This window comes from Chrysoperla carnea, chromosome 2 (assembly GCF_905475395.1).
Source record: "Chrysoperla carnea chromosome 2, inChrCarn1.1, whole genome shotgun sequence".
Classification (NCBI taxonomy): domain Eukaryota; kingdom Metazoa; phylum Arthropoda; class Insecta; order Neuroptera; family Chrysopidae; genus Chrysoperla; species Chrysoperla carnea.
Window position 1 is genome coordinate 77689672 of NC_058338.1, and position 17446 is coordinate 77707117.

General features: G+C 30.3%; 3 protein-coding genes across 3 annotated transcripts; all 3 read right to left on the reverse strand.

Moving 5' to 3' along the window:
- Positions 1-4074: 4074 nt before the first annotated feature.
- On the reverse strand, positions 4075-6780 carry LOC123294085 (vesicle-trafficking protein SEC22b). The gene is made up of 4 exons (XM_044875162.1): positions 6580-6780; positions 6404-6513; positions 5087-5394; positions 4075-4334 (listed from the first exon to the last, which is right to left on the reverse strand). The coding sequence occupies exons 1-4, from the start codon at positions 6652-6654 to the stop codon at positions 4186-4188; spliced, it is 642 nt and encodes a 213-aa protein (XP_044731097.1). The 5' UTR covers positions 6655-6780; the 3' UTR covers positions 4075-4185.
- Positions 6781-7723: 943 nt separating this feature from the next.
- LOC123294086 (tetratricopeptide repeat protein 36) lies at positions 7724-9198 on the reverse strand. Its single transcript, XM_044875163.1, has 3 exons — positions 9063-9198; positions 8284-8648; positions 7724-7832 (listed from the first exon to the last, which is right to left on the reverse strand). The coding sequence occupies exons 1-3, from the start codon at positions 9196-9198 to the stop codon at positions 7758-7760; spliced, it is 576 nt and encodes a 191-aa protein (XP_044731098.1). The 3' UTR covers positions 7724-7757.
- A 1272-nt stretch (positions 9199-10470) lies between these two features.
- LOC123294087 (protein HIRA homolog) lies at positions 10471-17103 on the reverse strand. Its single transcript, XM_044875164.1, has 9 exons — positions 16987-17103; positions 16744-16917; positions 15864-16246; positions 15583-15807; positions 15141-15422; positions 14083-14441; positions 13136-13542; positions 11261-11955; positions 10471-10618 (listed from the first exon to the last, which is right to left on the reverse strand). The coding sequence occupies exons 1-9, from the start codon at positions 17021-17023 to the stop codon at positions 10511-10513; spliced, it is 2670 nt and encodes an 889-aa protein (XP_044731099.1). The 5' UTR covers positions 17024-17103; the 3' UTR covers positions 10471-10510.
- Positions 17104-17446: the final 343 nt, after the last annotated feature.

The window sequence follows — 17446 nt, forward strand, 5'->3', positions numbered from 1 at the left end:
TGTGTTGGAAGTTTTAGCTTACGAACTTCAGTTCACCTGTAAATTTTAATATAGAGCGCGCTTTACAAATATTTCAGCTATGTGCAGGCTTAACTTTTTTCCAAAGTCTTTATTTCAAATTTATATTTCCCATTTCGAAATTTTAACAAAAGTTTCGGGGGATATTATTAAGTATTTTTTATATACGCCAAATCATCCAATCAAATTGACATACATATCTTTCATGTATTAAAACAACTTTCTAAACAAAGTATTAATTTCCTCTTTTTAACTTTCATTTTTATCAATCTAAAAAATGTTTATATTCTTAAAGGTAATGCTTTTTTGAGATAAAGGAAAATTTGTAAATTTTTTTTAAAAAATAGAACCACCTGTTTAAATTTTGAGGTTTTTGTTTTGAAAACCACGTACTGGAATTTTATTTGTTTTAATTTTTAAAGGCCCCGTAGAAAAAAATTAAGGATCATAATTTTATCATATTAGAATAAACCGGTTTCTGTCGTATTTTCTAATAATACTTTAAGGGAATATAATAACTTATACAGGCCGTTTTTGTACCATCTAGGGATACCAATATCACTAGAATGACAGAACACATGCGTTAAGCAATGCATCTAAGTGAGAGGTATTTTATATATATGTATATAATAAATCCGTTTTTGTATTATATATATATATATATATATATATATATATATATATATATATATATAATACAAAAACGGATTGTATAATAATAATACTTTAAGGAAACGTGATATTCTCAAAAAAAAAATCAAAATTGGTTCATCCGTTTAAGCACTACGATGCCACAGACAGACAGACAGACAAACAGACACACATACATATGGCAGTCAAACTTATAACTCCTTTTTTGGTTCGGGAGTTAAAAAAAGGGTAGTTAACTGTAATCCTAGATACTACCATACTACCTTAATAAAAATAACTTTTTGAATGGGATGTGCTCCATATCGGAAACGACACCCCTGCTTGGTTATTATGTGGTAGAGCGATAACAAACCGCGACAAATAATTATGTTATCAAACTTTTCTCAAACATTTCAAAATTTTGTATTATAATTTGTATTATTCCGAAAATCTACAAAAATTTTATTAATAATATATATAATTTCTGCAAAAGTTTTTGATTATTCTGTTTTGATTTGAACTGATAAAGCTGTGTCAGCTTGTAATTCTATAACAACAAAAGTAGAAGATCGTAAAATATGAATACGTAAGTAAAAAAATTTCAATATTTATATAATTTTTTTTTGTTTAGTCTTTTTATACCATGCATATATTATGTAATATGCAAGGTATACTAAGTTTAGTCCCAAGTTTGTAACGCTTAAAAATATTGATGCTAAGCAAAAAATTTTGGTATAGGTGTTCATAAAATCACCTAATTAGTTAATTTCTGGTTGTCTGTCTGTCTGTCGTCTGTATTCTGTCTGTCCGTCTGTCATCACGATTACTCAAAAACGAAAAGAGATACCAAGCTGAAATTTTTATAGTGTACTGAGACGTAAAAAGTGAAGTCAAGTTCGTAAATGAGCAACATAGATCAATTGGGTTTGGGTCCGTAGGACCCATCTTGTAAACCGTTAGAGATAGAACAAAAGTTGACATGTAAAAAATATTCCTTATAAAAAAATAACCATCACGAAACATTTTTTCGTAAATATCACTGTTTACCACTGAGGGCGCAAATTAGGCGTAAATTGTATAGTATGTAACTATGGGAATATCAGTCATGTGTGTGTGACATGTATGTTTGTGTAATGTGATAAGAGTCATCAACACTGTCTATGCATGGTATTTCAATAATTAACTCAGTCAATTGTTTGTTTCCACTTGTTTTTTGCCTGAATCTCGATTTTTTACCTAAAATTATCTTATGTAAAACGTATTTTTTATAGTTCCAAATCCTCCAGTGAAGAAAATGTTACATTGAAATCTGAAACTATATCACAACCTTATAAAGAATCCTTAATTAAAGACGAAATATTAGTGGAAAATATCGATTCAGATAATCAACAAATTAGTAATACAGAAATAGTTTTTTCATCAAATCATACAGACGTAAATTTAAATATAAAGCCGCACACTGAAAAAACGTCATTTGCGTGTTTCATTTGTAATAAAAAATTCGAAAATAGAATATCATTGAATATACATAAACTCCGTCACAAAGAAAAAAAACTTTACAGATGTGATATTTGTAGTCAAAAATTTTCAGTTGAATCGGAGTTATTTTCACATAAAACAACTCACAACGAAGATAATTCATTTTTGTGTAATATTTGTGATAAAAAATTTACTAAACTTGTTTGTTTAGAATTACATAAACGAAGACACATTGGTGAAAAACGTTTTTCATGTGATTTTTGTAATACAACTTTTTTCATGGTTGGCAACAGAGTAACCCATAAACGAATTCGTTCCAGTGAAACATCTTTTTCGTGCAATGTGTGTGAAAAAGTTTTTGCAAAACGAGATTATTTAGTTGTTCATCAACGCACACATGGTACAAGAAAAAGATTTGCATGTACCGCTTGTGAAAAAAAGACATTTAGCCAGCTAAGTAGTTTATCTATGTAGTAGTTGGTGATTTACACAGAATATGGATGTAGTTCGACAAAAATGAATTCATGAAGCCAAAAATCTTCACTATTAGTAATTTTAGAAAAAATTGCTAAATATATCTCATGTTAAAAGCAAATACATGCATGGAGAAGGTACTCTGAAAATTTTATTATAGCCAAAGATGAAATTGGGACGTAATTTCCGCACAATGAGAGGCGTACCAACATCTAAGGTAATTGATTAGGTCAGCTAGGGACATTTATCAAAAGAATATAGGGACATTTGTCAAAAAAACATATATTGAATGTAAAATTTTCATATCACAAAATGTTTTACATAAAACTTTTTGACTTAAAAAAATACTTATCACGTATCACTTTACATTTTTTCTTATGAATCTACAATGGCAAGTATGACAACAATGCTTTGTTTTGACATTTCTACACCGCCGCTATGATGAATTTGACCTAAGAAATTACCTCAGTTGTTGACAGTCTTAAAATCGTTTGACACTCAGTTTATATAGCTTAAAGGTCTAAGGTTTTGCGACAGTTTAAAAATCCATATTTGAATATTATTATTATTATTATCTAACTGTCACGTTAAAGATATTATACGATACTTTGGGTGTGTTCCGTAATATTCACCAGTATACTGGCCAGTGCTAATGGCGCCATAAACCGACGCCATACTGGTGAATCGTTCCGAAATATACTGGCCAGTGCGTGTATATATATTCTTATTATAATCGCCAATTACGAGTAAGTCTTTTTCAGACTCTTTTATTCCTTCTTAGTGAACAATAAATAAATAAATTTCACTCGGTGAACACATGTACATTATCATGCCCGTTTTACCAGTACAATATGGCATCTATTTCTGACGTCATGAGCACTGGCCAGTGTGCTGGTGAATATTACGGAACACACCCTTTATTTGTAAGAGAAAATAAGCAAATTGTAATTGTTCTAAAATGATCTATTAGAAGAAGAAACATTATAATGTTAATATATTATGTTATATATTATTTCTCTAGCCTGTTTTTCTGTCACTCCGCGTTTTTTTCCTTATTCCTTTGTCAATTTCCATGATTTTCTTCTCATTTTAAAGCTTATCGTGCTGGCTAACGATGAAAACTAAACCCATGGTCTAAAAATTTACCGCATTGATTTGCTTATTAAGATCTAATTTTGTTCAGTATGTAATTTGTATAACACATCTGTAACTAGAAATTTTTTTAACTAGGCACCATTTAAGTAATTGAATTTGTTTTGAGTTCTTCGCTTTTATTTATGGAATAGTGCAGCCCGTTACTCTGGAAATTAACCTGATGAAAATGCGTACATTTAACAAATAAATAACATAAAAATTTAATCACCATCCGCCACAATGCCCTTAGAACATTATTTTTATTTAAATAACAATCTGATATTCCGAACAATATATACTTATAAAAAAGTAACGCTAACAATATTTAATTATTAAATATAATAATTGAAATGTTTAGCCATAATAAAAAGGTATTTTTACTTAAATATTTTATCTTATAGTTAGGGTAAACACAACTAATTCAGTTAATAATTAGTGTATGTTTGTCTCTTAAAGGATCCAAAAATATAAAAATAAAACAAATAGAATAATTCCACCAATCGCTGCTTTCACATAAAATGATTGTTGATTTAAATATGTGGCATCTTTTTTATATTTTTGTGTTAACATTGAAAGATTTTGTGTTTTTGAATCCAATTCTGAAATAGAAAATAAATTTTGGCTATAGAAATCGTATTTCCAATAAGTTTTTGAAAAACTAATATGAAACATCATACAATTTTAAACGCGTACCAAACTAAAAAAAATTTCTAATTTAAAATGATTTTTTATCTCTTATCAGTTTTTAGTACCTGGATGACTGAGCTTGGCTCGTTAGTTTTTTTTTTTTTTTTTTTGATAATTTGTGTTTTTTGGAAATTATATTTAGATTTAGAAAACAAAAGGGAGAAAGACAAATTTGTACGGAAGGGTGCCAAAGATGTTTTACGAAGACTAACGAAGACCGATAATTGTATTGCCTATGGGTTCAAAAATGAGTTCATTCGGTCCTGATGGGCCCAACTATTTGAAAAAAGAAACAACTTGTTTAAACATTCTTTCATAAACTATAGATTCTATGTTATCTCCATGAGAAAATCCTTTTTTTCTGACATTTTAAAGGTTTTGTTTATCTCTCCAGCCCTTCTAAATTGAGCTATAGATTTTAGAAATTTATAAGTAGCTTGAACATAGTGTCAAGGAAGTGTTTTTCGGGGGTATCAACTTCCCAACCCCCTTTTATTATGTTTTCTAATGGGTGAGAAATATGAATTTAGTGTTGGAACTTTGCTACTCTACAACATTTTATATTTCAGAAAAACTATTAGCTTTAGTGCCTCACTTTCAAAAATTTTCAAAGGTCTCAATAAATATGATAACAGCGCTGCTTAATATTAGAACAAATATTTACCTGATAGTACAGTGCCTCGTTGCAATACATCATCAATATTTTGAACCATAATACGTTGTACATCCTGTAATTGTGAATTTAATGCATTCATATTTCTACGTGAACGTGAATCAGCAAATCCTTTTTTTGATTTTTGTAAATAATTTTCAAATTCAATAAAAGCATACGGTCGTATAACAGATTTTACACGTTTACCATATTGTGAATAAAATTCTTGTGATATATCTTCCAAATAATTGTATGCTAAACGTTTTGAATAATTTCTTTCGCACAATACTAAGTAACATATTTCATCTTCTATTAAATAACTGAAAACAAATTGTATTTCTTATTTATACATTAAAAAAACTTTTAACAAAAAGAAAACCGACTTCAAAAGAAAAACTTTTCCAAAATAAATGAATATGCACTAAAAAGTAAAAAAATAACGAAAATATAATGTAGTTAAAATTATTGTTATTTTTGGAGTCGGTGTCAGCCAAGGAAACAACTCTGACAGAACAGTTTGCTACATTAACTTGGCTGACACCGACTCCAAAAATAACAATAATTGTAACTACATTATATTTTCGTTATTTTTTTTACTTTTTAGTGCATATTCATTTATTTTGGAAAAGTTTTTCTTTTGAAGTCGGATTTCTTTTTGTTAAAAGTTTTTTTTATTTTGTGATTTTTAGTGAATCTGAAGTACACTAACTAATTTGTCACTAAAAAAAGAATCATCGAAATCGGTTGGCGTGATATTAAATTATTCGTCCTCTTACCGTGCATACTTAATGCAAATTTGAGACTTTTATGCTTTTCTCATAGATGCCGTTCTATAACTAGAACAAAATGAAATTGGACCACACGGGAAGCACCAGCTTTCAAATAGATAAAGAATCATCAAAATCGATTCACCCAGTCAAAAGTTCTGAGGTAACAAACATAAAAAAAAAATATAGTCGAATTGAGAACCTCCTTTTTGAAGTCGGTTAAAAAGAACTAGTTTCTTTAACACTATTTTCCTGGATTTTACTTTAAAAACAAAACTTCGCCGTTTTTTTTTTTTTAATAACAAGACTGGATATTGAAAATAAACTTTGAATCATCTGTAAATACTAACTGTCATACAAAATCAGACAAAGGTAATACCATTAATATATAATTTGTTTATTCTGATTTTGGTTTAATATTGCTCTATTTTTTTAGCCAGTTATTTATCGTTTAGAGGTATAATCGGTAACCGTATTATCTAAGAGCCAAAATTATAAAACAAATCTAGTAGATATTTTATAAAACTTTGATTTCAAAACAACTTTTGGTGTAAATACTTACTGGAATAAATATGGGCCAGTTTCTATACTGCATCTAGTGGGTGATTGTGGACCAAGTTTTCGGAATAACATTTTTGCTTGATTTTGATAATCCAATATACTTCTTCCAGACTGTTCATAACAATTAAAATAATTTTTTAATTATTTTCTACGGTAAATTAAATTAATGTCTATTACCTGTTCATCTTCTTGCATGGTAGCCGCTAATGGTAAGCCATCAGCTACCCTAGCTATCATTGTCATTAAAATCATCTTTAATTTTTATTTTATTTAAAAATTAATTAAAATCAATTTGTATAATTTTTTCTGATATAATTCATCAGGTTATGTACACGTCATTTCATTATTGTCAAAAGTAAATGTGATGTGTAGAATTTTTTTATGTGGGATTATATTGGGTGCGTTCACCATGGTCAATATAAATACAAATTAAACGAATATTAAGAACTACTTAAAAAGCGGTCCACTTCCTGATTAATAGTACAAATTTTTATCGCCATTTCCCGGGATTTATCTGATTTGAATTTAAATATTTTTTAAGCCTTAAAAATGGTAAGTACAAGTATTGTCATCTGGTAGTCGAAATTGTAACTACTGAATTCGGATCTTCTGTTAATTAGTACGAATTATTATCGCCAGTTGATGAGTTCTAACTCCCAGTTATCAATAGGCCTTTTCATCATGTCATAAGCGCAAGTGCAGAGTTTATTTTTTCGTACTGACAGCAGTAGGACTAAGATAGAAGATATTTGTTATTCATTTTATCACATTGATTATAAATCATTTAGTATGAAAGGAATGTGAATCGTGATTTTAAAATGAAAAGCCCTATAAGCGGTCGTGTCAATGTGGCTCAACGAGAAAAATTTGAAATATTTTATTAAAACAAAATGGAAATACTTATAATCAGCAAAGTTTATAAGATAAGTTTTACTAATTTTTCGTGTGATTATGTTTTCTGTAAGCTAGTAAAATTGTGGAAAATAAATTTTACTACTATTTAACAAGGAAAGCCTCTAATGATTTTACTCACCACGGCTCGTAAAATTTTTTCCGCAAATTTAATATCATTGGGCGGTATTAAATAAAAAATTTCAGACCTTGTTATTATGTTTTTCAAAATTTGTTAATATTTATACTCAAGGTCGATATATTTACATATTTTGAACAATTAAATTAATTATAAAAGTGGGATCAAATTTGCCTACTGTTGAAAAATCACAGAATGATTATAAATTTTTTTATTAGTCATACGAGATTTACAGGCAGGGCAAGCAATCCCCTGTTGCGGGATAATAAAAAAAAATCATACAAAAGTAAAAAAAAAAATTATTTATTTAATGTTTTGTTATTGTTTAATATTTTTCGAGTTGAAACACTTTCTTCAAAGTTGCATTACATAAAGTTGCATAAGGATTTAATTTCACCATCTATAAAAATAGAACAGAAAATAAACGAATTAATTCTGAAAACAACAATAGAACTTTCATTTTTATTCACATACATTTTTCCATTCCCGACTCTTGGTTAAATGATTTCCAAAAGCGTTCAATTACACTTTTAATATTATTAACCTATATTTATTCACATAATCAGAAATTTTGAAGCTTTTACATAAATTAGCTAACCATTTTTTTACTATAACTTTTTCACAAAAATGTTTAATGAGTAAACAAAAAATGAGACAAATTAAAACTTTCTAGTTTAAGCACTCTTCCTCGGGAGCCTAGTACATTTTCGTGCAGACGTACATCTCTCAAAAATGTTTCATCATGTTTTTTCGCATTTCATTTCGCGAAAGTTACAAACATTCTACGTTTAATTTTCCTTTCAGAAAGGATCATTTTTTATTAATAAGAAATCGTACTATGTCAAACGTACCTGTTCTTTTGCAAATTGACTTCCTAAAGATGCAGCTTTTTGAAAATCTTCTATAGCTTCAGCGTCACGACGATGTTTAAAATGTAATATCCCACGTTGACAAAGTGCTTTACAATAAATATCACCTTTCGAATAACATAATTGAATTGCACTTTGTATATCTTCAAGTGCAGCTTCATCATCATTTAAGAGACGATAAACTTGTGCTCTATTATTGTAAAGTGATGCATGATTTGGAGCAGTTTCAATTGCTTTTGTAAGTATGGCAATAGCTTCTTGTAGTTTACCATTTTCAGCTAAACGAATTCCTTGTACTTCTAATTGATTTGTTTCACTCAAATTTAAATTTTCATTTATTTCTTCACCTAAATTTTTGTCATAAAATGAGAATTTATTTATTTAATAATAATAATATTAATAATAAAATATAAGAGGGGTACCGCAAATAGATATATAATACCTAGACCAGGATATCGTCTATGCTCTCCTTGAGAACAACGTGTCACCCGAAGACGATACTTCTCCAGGTAAGAGAGGCTATTTTAAGCAGCTGAAGCTATAGATTCTGACGAGGTCAGACGCCAGGATTAATGGATCCGAGATGTCGGTCCAAAACATTCTGAATCTGACTCCCTGCAGATTTCTGCAGGTGCAATTAATATGTACGGAGGTTTCATCGTCCTGAAGCATGTTATGAAGGTTGTAGTCGACAATGTCCTACTGTCTTTCTCAACTGTTCTCTAGCATTTATTTATACAAAATTAAATCAATTTATTTACCTATATGCTCTTCTTCTAAAGCAGATTCATGAAAACATGTATTAGAAAATGATATCGCTTCATTATTTTTACTAAAAATGCTATTTAAAATATCTTCATCATTAGCACTTAACGTATTTTCATTTAATTCGGACATTTTTAAGAAAGAAAAACAATGTTTTTCCGAATATTATAACTTATTAATTAATTTTCTAATGCGTATATATTTAAATTATTTTAAAAATAATTTTATATTTAAAAAAATTAACAAATATCTCATTTGCATATTATGATAATATTTATAAAATTATTTAAAAAAACTTGTTTTAAAACCAGTTGAATATTTTATTAAATAACTTAATAAATTATTGTCATCAAAATGAAATGCATACTGCACTTACAGAAGTTTCTTAAAGTTGACGAACGCTATACTGAGATTGTACGAAGAAAATTTGATTATCCCAACATCTCTCTGTATTAGTCGTCAAGGGGATCCAGAAGTAGTGTGACGAAAAACTATTTAATCCATCGGGAACTTTTTTAAAATGGAGTGAAAAATAAGTTGTATCGGTTTTGATAATATTTTATCACTACATTTCTTTCGACGTTTCTTTTTCAGATTCCCACCTAACAGGGGTTGAAAAGGTAAAAATCAGTTCTTAGGATAGTTATGAATATAACCTTTTTGGTGCTTAATTTTGAGTCTGAAATATTTCGACATAGTTCTTGGTATATAAGCTAAAATCGATCTTCTTTAGTTTTTGATGTCTACCGTAAGACGGAAAAACGAATATGTGAAAACTGATTTATTCACCGGCTTCGAAATTTTTCTAATACATAAGGTTTTTAAAATATTTTTATCTAAAAATGGAAATATTCGGTTATATTTGAAATTTTGTAACATCACTTTTTTCTCATATAAAATTGGAAACTTTTATTTTTCTTTACTCTTCCTTTAAAATACTTTTTGAATTTTTCTGATATTTTTTTTACTCTTATCAGAGAAATCATATTTTCAAGTTTTCCATATTAAGACCAAATTTGTCGAGAATGTGACGTACTGAAGCAGTTTTGTGCTCAAATTTGAATTCTGCACATCAAAAACCTTTCAAAAAGTAAACTCATGCTTTTGTGACAAAATTTGTGTTCACAAGTGTTTTCATTTACGAACACTTGTACGAAAATTAAATATTTACGGTCAATAATTTTAGTATTTAAAAATTTAAATTCTCAAAAAGAAAAGATTTATTCGTATTTATGATAAAAATATTTTACAAAATTTTCGATTATAATAATAAATTATAAATTAATATTTATACATATTTTCTTATAAATATTATAAATGCTTATCGTATATCGTATTTTATAATAATCTTATAAATTATTAATGAATAATAATTTATAAAATAAATTAAAATTGTACGGATAAATCTTCGATGATTCTTCTTACCAAACTGTTATCATATATTTTACGTTGTTGGAATTTGCTCGAAATATTCCATATACAATCGTTGCCATTTCAAATGTGAATTAAATAATTCTAATACTTGTAAAAGGAGATCATGTTTTTTCATACCCTATAATAAAAGAGAAAAAATTATTAAATTTCCATTAATTCATATGATAAACTTTTTACGTAAGTTTTGTTTTCAAAAAAATATTATTTCGTTTTTTTGAAATGATCAACCTTAAAATATATTACGCAATAGATTTAATGAACGCGAAATATTTTACCCTTAATAATAATACAAAAGAGGCTTACCGCAAATGGGTCGCTAATACCTAGACCAAATGGGATTCGGTTCCCTCCTTGAAAACAACCTGTCATCCGATTCCATTCCTCACGGGAAGAAACGATTACCCTAAATTTGCGATCAATACAGTAAATCGGAACAATGGAATCAAAGTATCTAACCTGTTCAGTATATTCACATAACCTGTGTTTGTCCCACAGTGCCACTGCCTGCAAATACTAAATCGGTAGGCAGCTTTCATGGCTTCCGCTTCATTTATTAAGTGAATCGGCGGAGTATCTAGAAGCGCACCCAGCGCAATGGTAGATATTGTTCGCGTGGCTCCAGTGGCACTAAGGCATACATCTGAACAGGTGGTCCAATTTTTTCTGGCTACGAAATGTGAGTAATGGCTTTACTATCATTGTAAACATTGTACCCTTACCAAAATATATACCGCAATTTTTTATAAATTAAAACACTTACCATAATATCAGGTTTCCATGTTTGACTTGAATTAATTGGTCCAAGAAGATCATCTAAGATAGTTCTTAGCCTCCATTCAGGACCTTTCTCCAATAAATGTTTAACCATTGCTAGTAACCAATATTTATACTCCACAGGCGATTGTAACACTTCACTATTCGCTAATTGTAATTCGAAGTGTGTTAACGCAACCGATGTTGACGATGCTAGTGCACTATTATTTGCCGATCGATTTACCGATAAACATGAACGCTGTGCATTTACCAATGGTAAATCACCAACTGGATTTGATGTGACTGGTCGATATAATGGATCTTTCGGATCACCCAACAATAACCAACTGTTCAATTTAATTTTAAAACAATATGATCGGCCGTCAACTAATATTAACATTGGTTCATTACTTGAGTTTAATAGACATGAACTGGGTACAGCATTTTGAGGTAATGGTACATTCTGAACAATTATTTGAGCATCATTGATTGGCCATAAATCCCATATTGTTAGATAATTATTACGTGTTATGATACAACATCGATTCGTTTGTGATATGCTGATAGATATCGGAGGACTGGATAGGGCAAAGGGCGGCAAACATCGTCCACCAGTTGAAACGTTTAATAAATGTAGAGTACAATCTTCACATCCAACACCGATTAATTGCCTCGAACTTGATATGCAAAGTACATTTGAACCTGTAAACGAACGCGGTTATTAATAATACTAATAAAACATAAGATGGGTCCCTAACAAATATACTAAGAGATTCTCTGTGCCCTCTTTGAGAAAAACCTGTCATCCGAAGGCGAGATGCCTCCGAGTGAGAGATGCTATTTTATGCAGAATGAAGCCATAGGATTCTATCGAGACCAACGCCACACAGAACTCCCACAACTTCTCCACCGGAATTTCTCCCAATATTGATGCATTCAAGGTTTCGGAAACAGTTTGAACCTGACGCACTGTACGTTCCGCAAGTGCTAATAAAATGTGTGGAGGTTTCATCGTCCTCCGTACAGGACCTACAAGTGAGATCATCAGAAGTACCCATGTTATAAAGGTGGTAGTTCAATTCGTTTCAGGCGAACGCAATCAAATAGCTTAGATGTGATTAGACACAGTTTAGAATGTCACATACCCTGCGAAAAATCCCAGTAATCAAGATGGGATTGTCGTAGCCATCCCTTGACTTGGTAAATTGCTAACGTAGAATACCTTGCTAACGCGGTTATTAAATATGTAGATATTTTATTTATTGAATATATTTCCCCCCAAAATATAGACTTATGCATTGTATCGAAAGATGGCAGAGATAGGAGTGCATTTTAAATTCGTTTCACAGCCCTTCACACATTTGAGCACCTCTAGCGAGCCGCTTTAGGCGGAACAGTACCTTAAAAGTAATTTAGAGAGTTAAAATTTTTTATGTAAATTAAGTTGATGTCAACCTGCCCTTTCCTGTTTTCAAATATATGGTAAAGACAAAATTCTGATTTTATCAAAAATCATAAAAGTTTTTTAAATTCAACCTAACGAATTGACTAAATTTTTTGTATCACTTTAGGTGAAGAATTCTCCCTGAAGAGGGAGAATAGTGAAGTTGGTTTTTGAAAATCTTAAGTAGTGAAACGTTTAAAATTTCTAATTAAACAAAGATAAGATATGCTTTAATGACGTCATTGCAATTTGTCAACATAGGATTAAGTATAAAATTTTATTTTGCTAAAAGGATATGGACAACAATCTTTGAATGCTTTTAACTTCTTCGTTTTTTAATCAATTTTAATTTTACTTTCAAACTTATGGTAGCAAGTCTAGTTTTATATTTTTACGCGTAATATGGCAAATTCGTATTACTAAAGAAACCCAACTTACCAAAATATGTTTCCCAATTCGATGTATCCAAATGATTTGCCGATTCATTAAAAAACTGTAACCGAGATAAAGTACCATTCAAGGTTTTTGAATGATTATTTATAGCGTGTAAATTAAATTTAAAACCACTATGTTTTAATGCTTGTACATTATCAACGACGGATACAAGTGATTGACGTGTTTCAGCAGTTACAGGGGTTAATGTAGCTGGTGATAATCGAGGTCCTGGTGAACGTTTTTTCCAATCACTATCAATTGTTATTCGTGGTAATGATTCGTTTCGTGTTTCAATTATAATTGTACTTTTTTCCGATGATGAACTGCAAAATTTATTTTCAATAGGTTGTTGCGGTTGTTGTTGTTGAGGTTGTGGTTGAGGTTGAGGCTCTAACGATGGTGGTTTTTCTCTAAAAAATAAATTTAAATTATGGCATAAAATATATATTTGACGATTGATCGAATATTTTCTATGATATCGTCCGAAGTCCTGTAAGAAATCCCATACTAAATTTTTGGTGGTGGAGAATTAGTCATCTAATCATCAAATGACTTAAATTTTTTTGTTTTTTGCCTTCTTTATCTTATACAGGGTGGATCATTTTAATAATTAATGGATAATAGCTCGTTTTGTAGTTAACTAATCAAAAATAATTTAAACAAAAGTTACAGAGGTTAATGAGGGATCATGTACTGACTGACCGCAAAAGTTTTGAATTTTTTGGTGATACATATTAAAAGATTCAGTAAAATTGAAAAATTCGTAAAAAGTTTGTTCGTGATTTGGATAAAAAAAACTGTCTAAGTGAGTATCTGAGCAAATTTTTACTATCTGAGAAACTCTCAGACAGAGAGTAAAATTTTTAAGACAATATGTATGCTTCAAACATGTTAAAGACACTTTTTAATTGTGAAGCTATCGGTACATTTGGAGAAAAAACCCAACTTACTTTAAAATATCTTTACTTGGCGTTGGCGGAGCAACTAAAAACATTGGTGTAATACGTCGTTTACCATCTGGTAGACGTGTTTCAATTTGTTTGTTAATTGGACGAATTCCATCTGGTGGAGCTTTTATGGGTGTTGTTAAAAGATTTGGTGATGGTGTTGTGATTGCTGCTGCCGTTGTTGTAATTGTGCTTGCACCTTCAACACGTTTTTCAAGATTACTATTTATTGTGACTTGTTGTTTTTTTGCCAATTGTTCACGTGATTCTAGAACACGTGTATCTTCGATAATCATTTGATTTGAACATGTACTCCAATTACTTTCTATTGATTTACCATATAATCGTTCGTATAAAGAATTCTAGAAGGATAAAGAAACATACATTAAAATTTAAAATTAAAATGAGCTCGTTCGTTTTTTTAGTTAACCAATCCGAAAATAACTTCAAACAAAACTGACATCAAATTGGAGCTAGTTTTTCGGGTTTCGTTAATAGCCAATTTAGATCTTAAATGGTAAGAGATAGAATAACACTTTAAATTAGTAAGTTGATACTCAAAAAAAAAAATTAAAATTTTTCATCTAACCATTTATTCGAAAATCGTCAGCTTTCGGAGGAAATGCGACTTAAAAATATGTCATTATTGCATTTAATCGAAAGAAAACACGCTAACTACGAAAAAATGTTTTTGCCAAAAGTTGTCAAGGACAATAGAGGAAATTCCTTTGTGTCTATGACTTTGACCTACAATTATCGACAAACTTTAAGCGCATTTTCTTTTGATTAAATGCAATAATGACATATTTTTAAGTTGGATTTCCTCTGAAAGCTAACTTTTTTCGAAAAAATGTTTTAAACAAAAATTGTTAATTATTTTATGAAGATCAACTTTCTAATTTTAAAGTGTTATTCTATCTCTTACCGTTTAGAATCTAAATTGGCTATTAAAGTAACCTGAAGAACTAGGTCCAGTTGTTTAAGTTATTTTTTGTTTGGTTAACTACAAAACGAGCTAATATAGCCATTATAGATTAAAATTATCCACCCTGTATACAAACCTTTTCAGTAGATGGTAATCGTTTGCCTAATTCATTATCATCAAATCGAATACAAGCAACAGTTCCATCCCATGAGCACGCCATTAATATAAGACCATTCGATGACCAAGATATATCCAATACACTACTTTCGAATATTTCTTGTATTACAAATAATGGACGTTTTAATGATGTCAACCAAACACTTAAACTGCGATCCCGTGAACCAATTGCTAAACAACAATATTGAATGGGTTTTGAATTTCCTGGAGCTTGTCTTTGAAGTATATTCGAATTGAAACGCTGCAAAAAATTTAAGATTTATTTGTTTTTCTTTTTTAAGGTAGTACGAGCACCAAGGCAATTTTAATAAAGGCATAAAGGTTAGCCACCCTTGGTCTAGAACAAGGAGTCCTTTGAACACAAACTTCTATTATCTTTCAATCAAAAAATTTTCACTTACAACACACGTAACAGCTTTTCTATGGCCCACAAAATCTTTATCCTGTTTCCAACCATCACGCTCAATTATTTGAGCTGTAGGCCCACCTCCATTCATGGCATGTGCTGATACCAAATATTGTCCATCAGGAGACCATGATAAACGTAAAACATGTGTTGTACCAGAACATTCCTCGAATGGATTTGTAACGACCACTTCTTCGGTCCATTGCCCAGTCCGCCATACCTAAAACTCAATATATTACAACATCCACCTCATTGAAATTATTTTTAAAAACTTACTCTTAAAGATCGATCGTCTGATTGACTTGCCAAGTATTTTCCAACTGGATCCCATGCAACACCCTTGACAAGACCTGAATGACCTTTAATGGTTGTAACCATTTCAGGGAATTTATGGCTATTCCAAATAATAACAGAATTATCAACACTACATGTTGCAAGCCAAGCACCGTGTGGTGCCCATGCACAATCGAGTACATCACCAGCATGGCCTCGCAATGTAGCTGCACATCGCCAATGTTCAATATTCACCGTTCCGCTACTACCAAATACCATACTAGGTCCACCTTCGCCGGCTAATTTCCAAATCATTACTAATTTATCATCTCCACCAGATGCTAATAGAGTACCATCACAGCTCCAGCGCACGACATTTACGCAAGCTAAAAGTAAGTTTAAGCTAGAAATAGGCAGCAGAAATTTTTTAAAGAATATCCATCACAGATGAACACCAAACTCGAACGAGGGTCATCCGTATATTGTTCGAATTTCTTCAAATAAGAAGACTTGGCTGGCCCGATTATATCACTCACGTTTATTTTAAGAAATAAGGATTTGGAAATTTAATTTTTTGGGGTGAAAATATTTTGAATTGGCGCGAAAAATTTCCATTTATTCAATTTTTACAATTTATTAGCACTGAAACCAAACGCCTTTGTACTTATCTTATATTTGAGAAGTTAAGATAATATTGTTACGCAAAGTCAAAATTTGTGGACAAGGGTAGAATTGTTGTTTGAAGGAATATCAACGAGTCGTGGTCAAAGACCCATTTTTGGGCTCAATCTATTACCATTTATTTAAAGATTAATGTTCAAGAAATTATGACTTTTGGAAATATAATTTTCAATTTCTACAGAAAAGAAAATGCATCAATTACCTAAATGATTATCCATTTGACAAAGTTGTTTTGGTGTATTTGAATCATTTTCTAAATCTTCGTTGAATATTGGTGCGATATTCCAAACGACGACACGTCCAGAATCGGCACCTTGGCCACCAGTTGCAAAACGTTCTCCATTTGGATGTATATCAATTGAGAAAATTGGTTTTTCTACACAACAAAAAAGCCGGTTTTTAATTAAATTACAAAACAATATTTATAATAAAAATTCAAATTTACCATCGTGACTAACCCACGCTGGTTTTATCAGCTGCATGAATTTAAAATTTACGCTTTTCTTTTAAATAAAATTTTACAATTTTAAAAATATTTTTTTTTGTTTATTTTGAATCCACGTTATGTTACTCAATTTGATTAAAATGTAATTAATCTAAGTATAGATTATTCATGTTTGAAGTTTAAGAAGTATCACTGACTTCGAATATTAAGGTGGTCAACAGAGTGAAGGGATCTGCAAAAATACAATTTAAAAAATCAATGCAGAGTGGCCTCTTTGATAGTAAGTTGGATAAATCGTCTATAAGATAAACTTAAATTTATTTTGTCAAAAATCCTAGTTGTATAGCCTGTGGCTTTGTTGACTTGGATCCATGTTCTAGGATTAATTAAATCCGAACAAACGAATAACTCTGATATTTTTAGTCTTATTAAGTTGTGTGTCTATACGTTATCCATTCTG

What these genes read in the sequence shown, in the direction of transcription:
- LOC123294087 (XM_044875164.1), bottom strand. Translation starts at nt 17,023, where the DNA reads ATGCAGCTGATAAAACCAGCGTGGGTTAGTCACGATG. An exon ending in AGCGTGGGTTAGTCACGATG is followed by an intron (nt 16,918 to 16,986) that starts GTAAATTTGAAT and finishes TTTGTTGTGTAG; the next exon opens with AAAAACCAATTTTCTCAATT. An exon ending in GAATTGGGAAACATATTTTG is followed by an intron (nt 11,956 to 13,135) that starts GTAAGTTGGGTT and finishes GTTCGTTTACAG; the next exon opens with GTTCAAATGTACTTTGCATA.
- LOC123294085 (XM_044875162.1), bottom strand. Translation starts at nt 6,654, where the DNA reads ATGATTTTAATGACAATGATAGCTAGGGTAGCTGATGGCTTACCATTA. An exon ending in CCATGCAAGAAGATGAACAG is followed by an intron (nt 6,514 to 6,579) that starts GTAATAGACATT and finishes TGTTATGAACAG; the next exon opens with TCTGGAAGAAGTATATTGGA. An exon ending in ACGAGGCACTGTACTATCAG is followed by an intron (nt 4,335 to 5,086) that starts GTAAATATTTGT and finishes TTTCTATTTCAG; the next exon opens with AATTGGATTCAAAAACACAA.
- LOC123294086 (XM_044875163.1), bottom strand. Translation starts at nt 9,198, where the DNA reads ATGTCCGAATTAAATGAAAATACGTTAAGTGCTAATGATGAAGATATT. An exon ending in TTTAGAAGAAGAGCATATAG is followed by an intron (nt 8,649 to 9,062) that starts GTAAATAAATTG and finishes ACAAAAATTTAG; the next exon opens with GTGAAGAAATAAATGAAAAT. An exon ending in GTCAATTTGCAAAAGAACAG is followed by an intron (nt 7,833 to 8,283) that starts GTACGTTTGACA and finishes CTATTTTTATAG; the next exon opens with ATGGTGAAATTAAATCCTTA.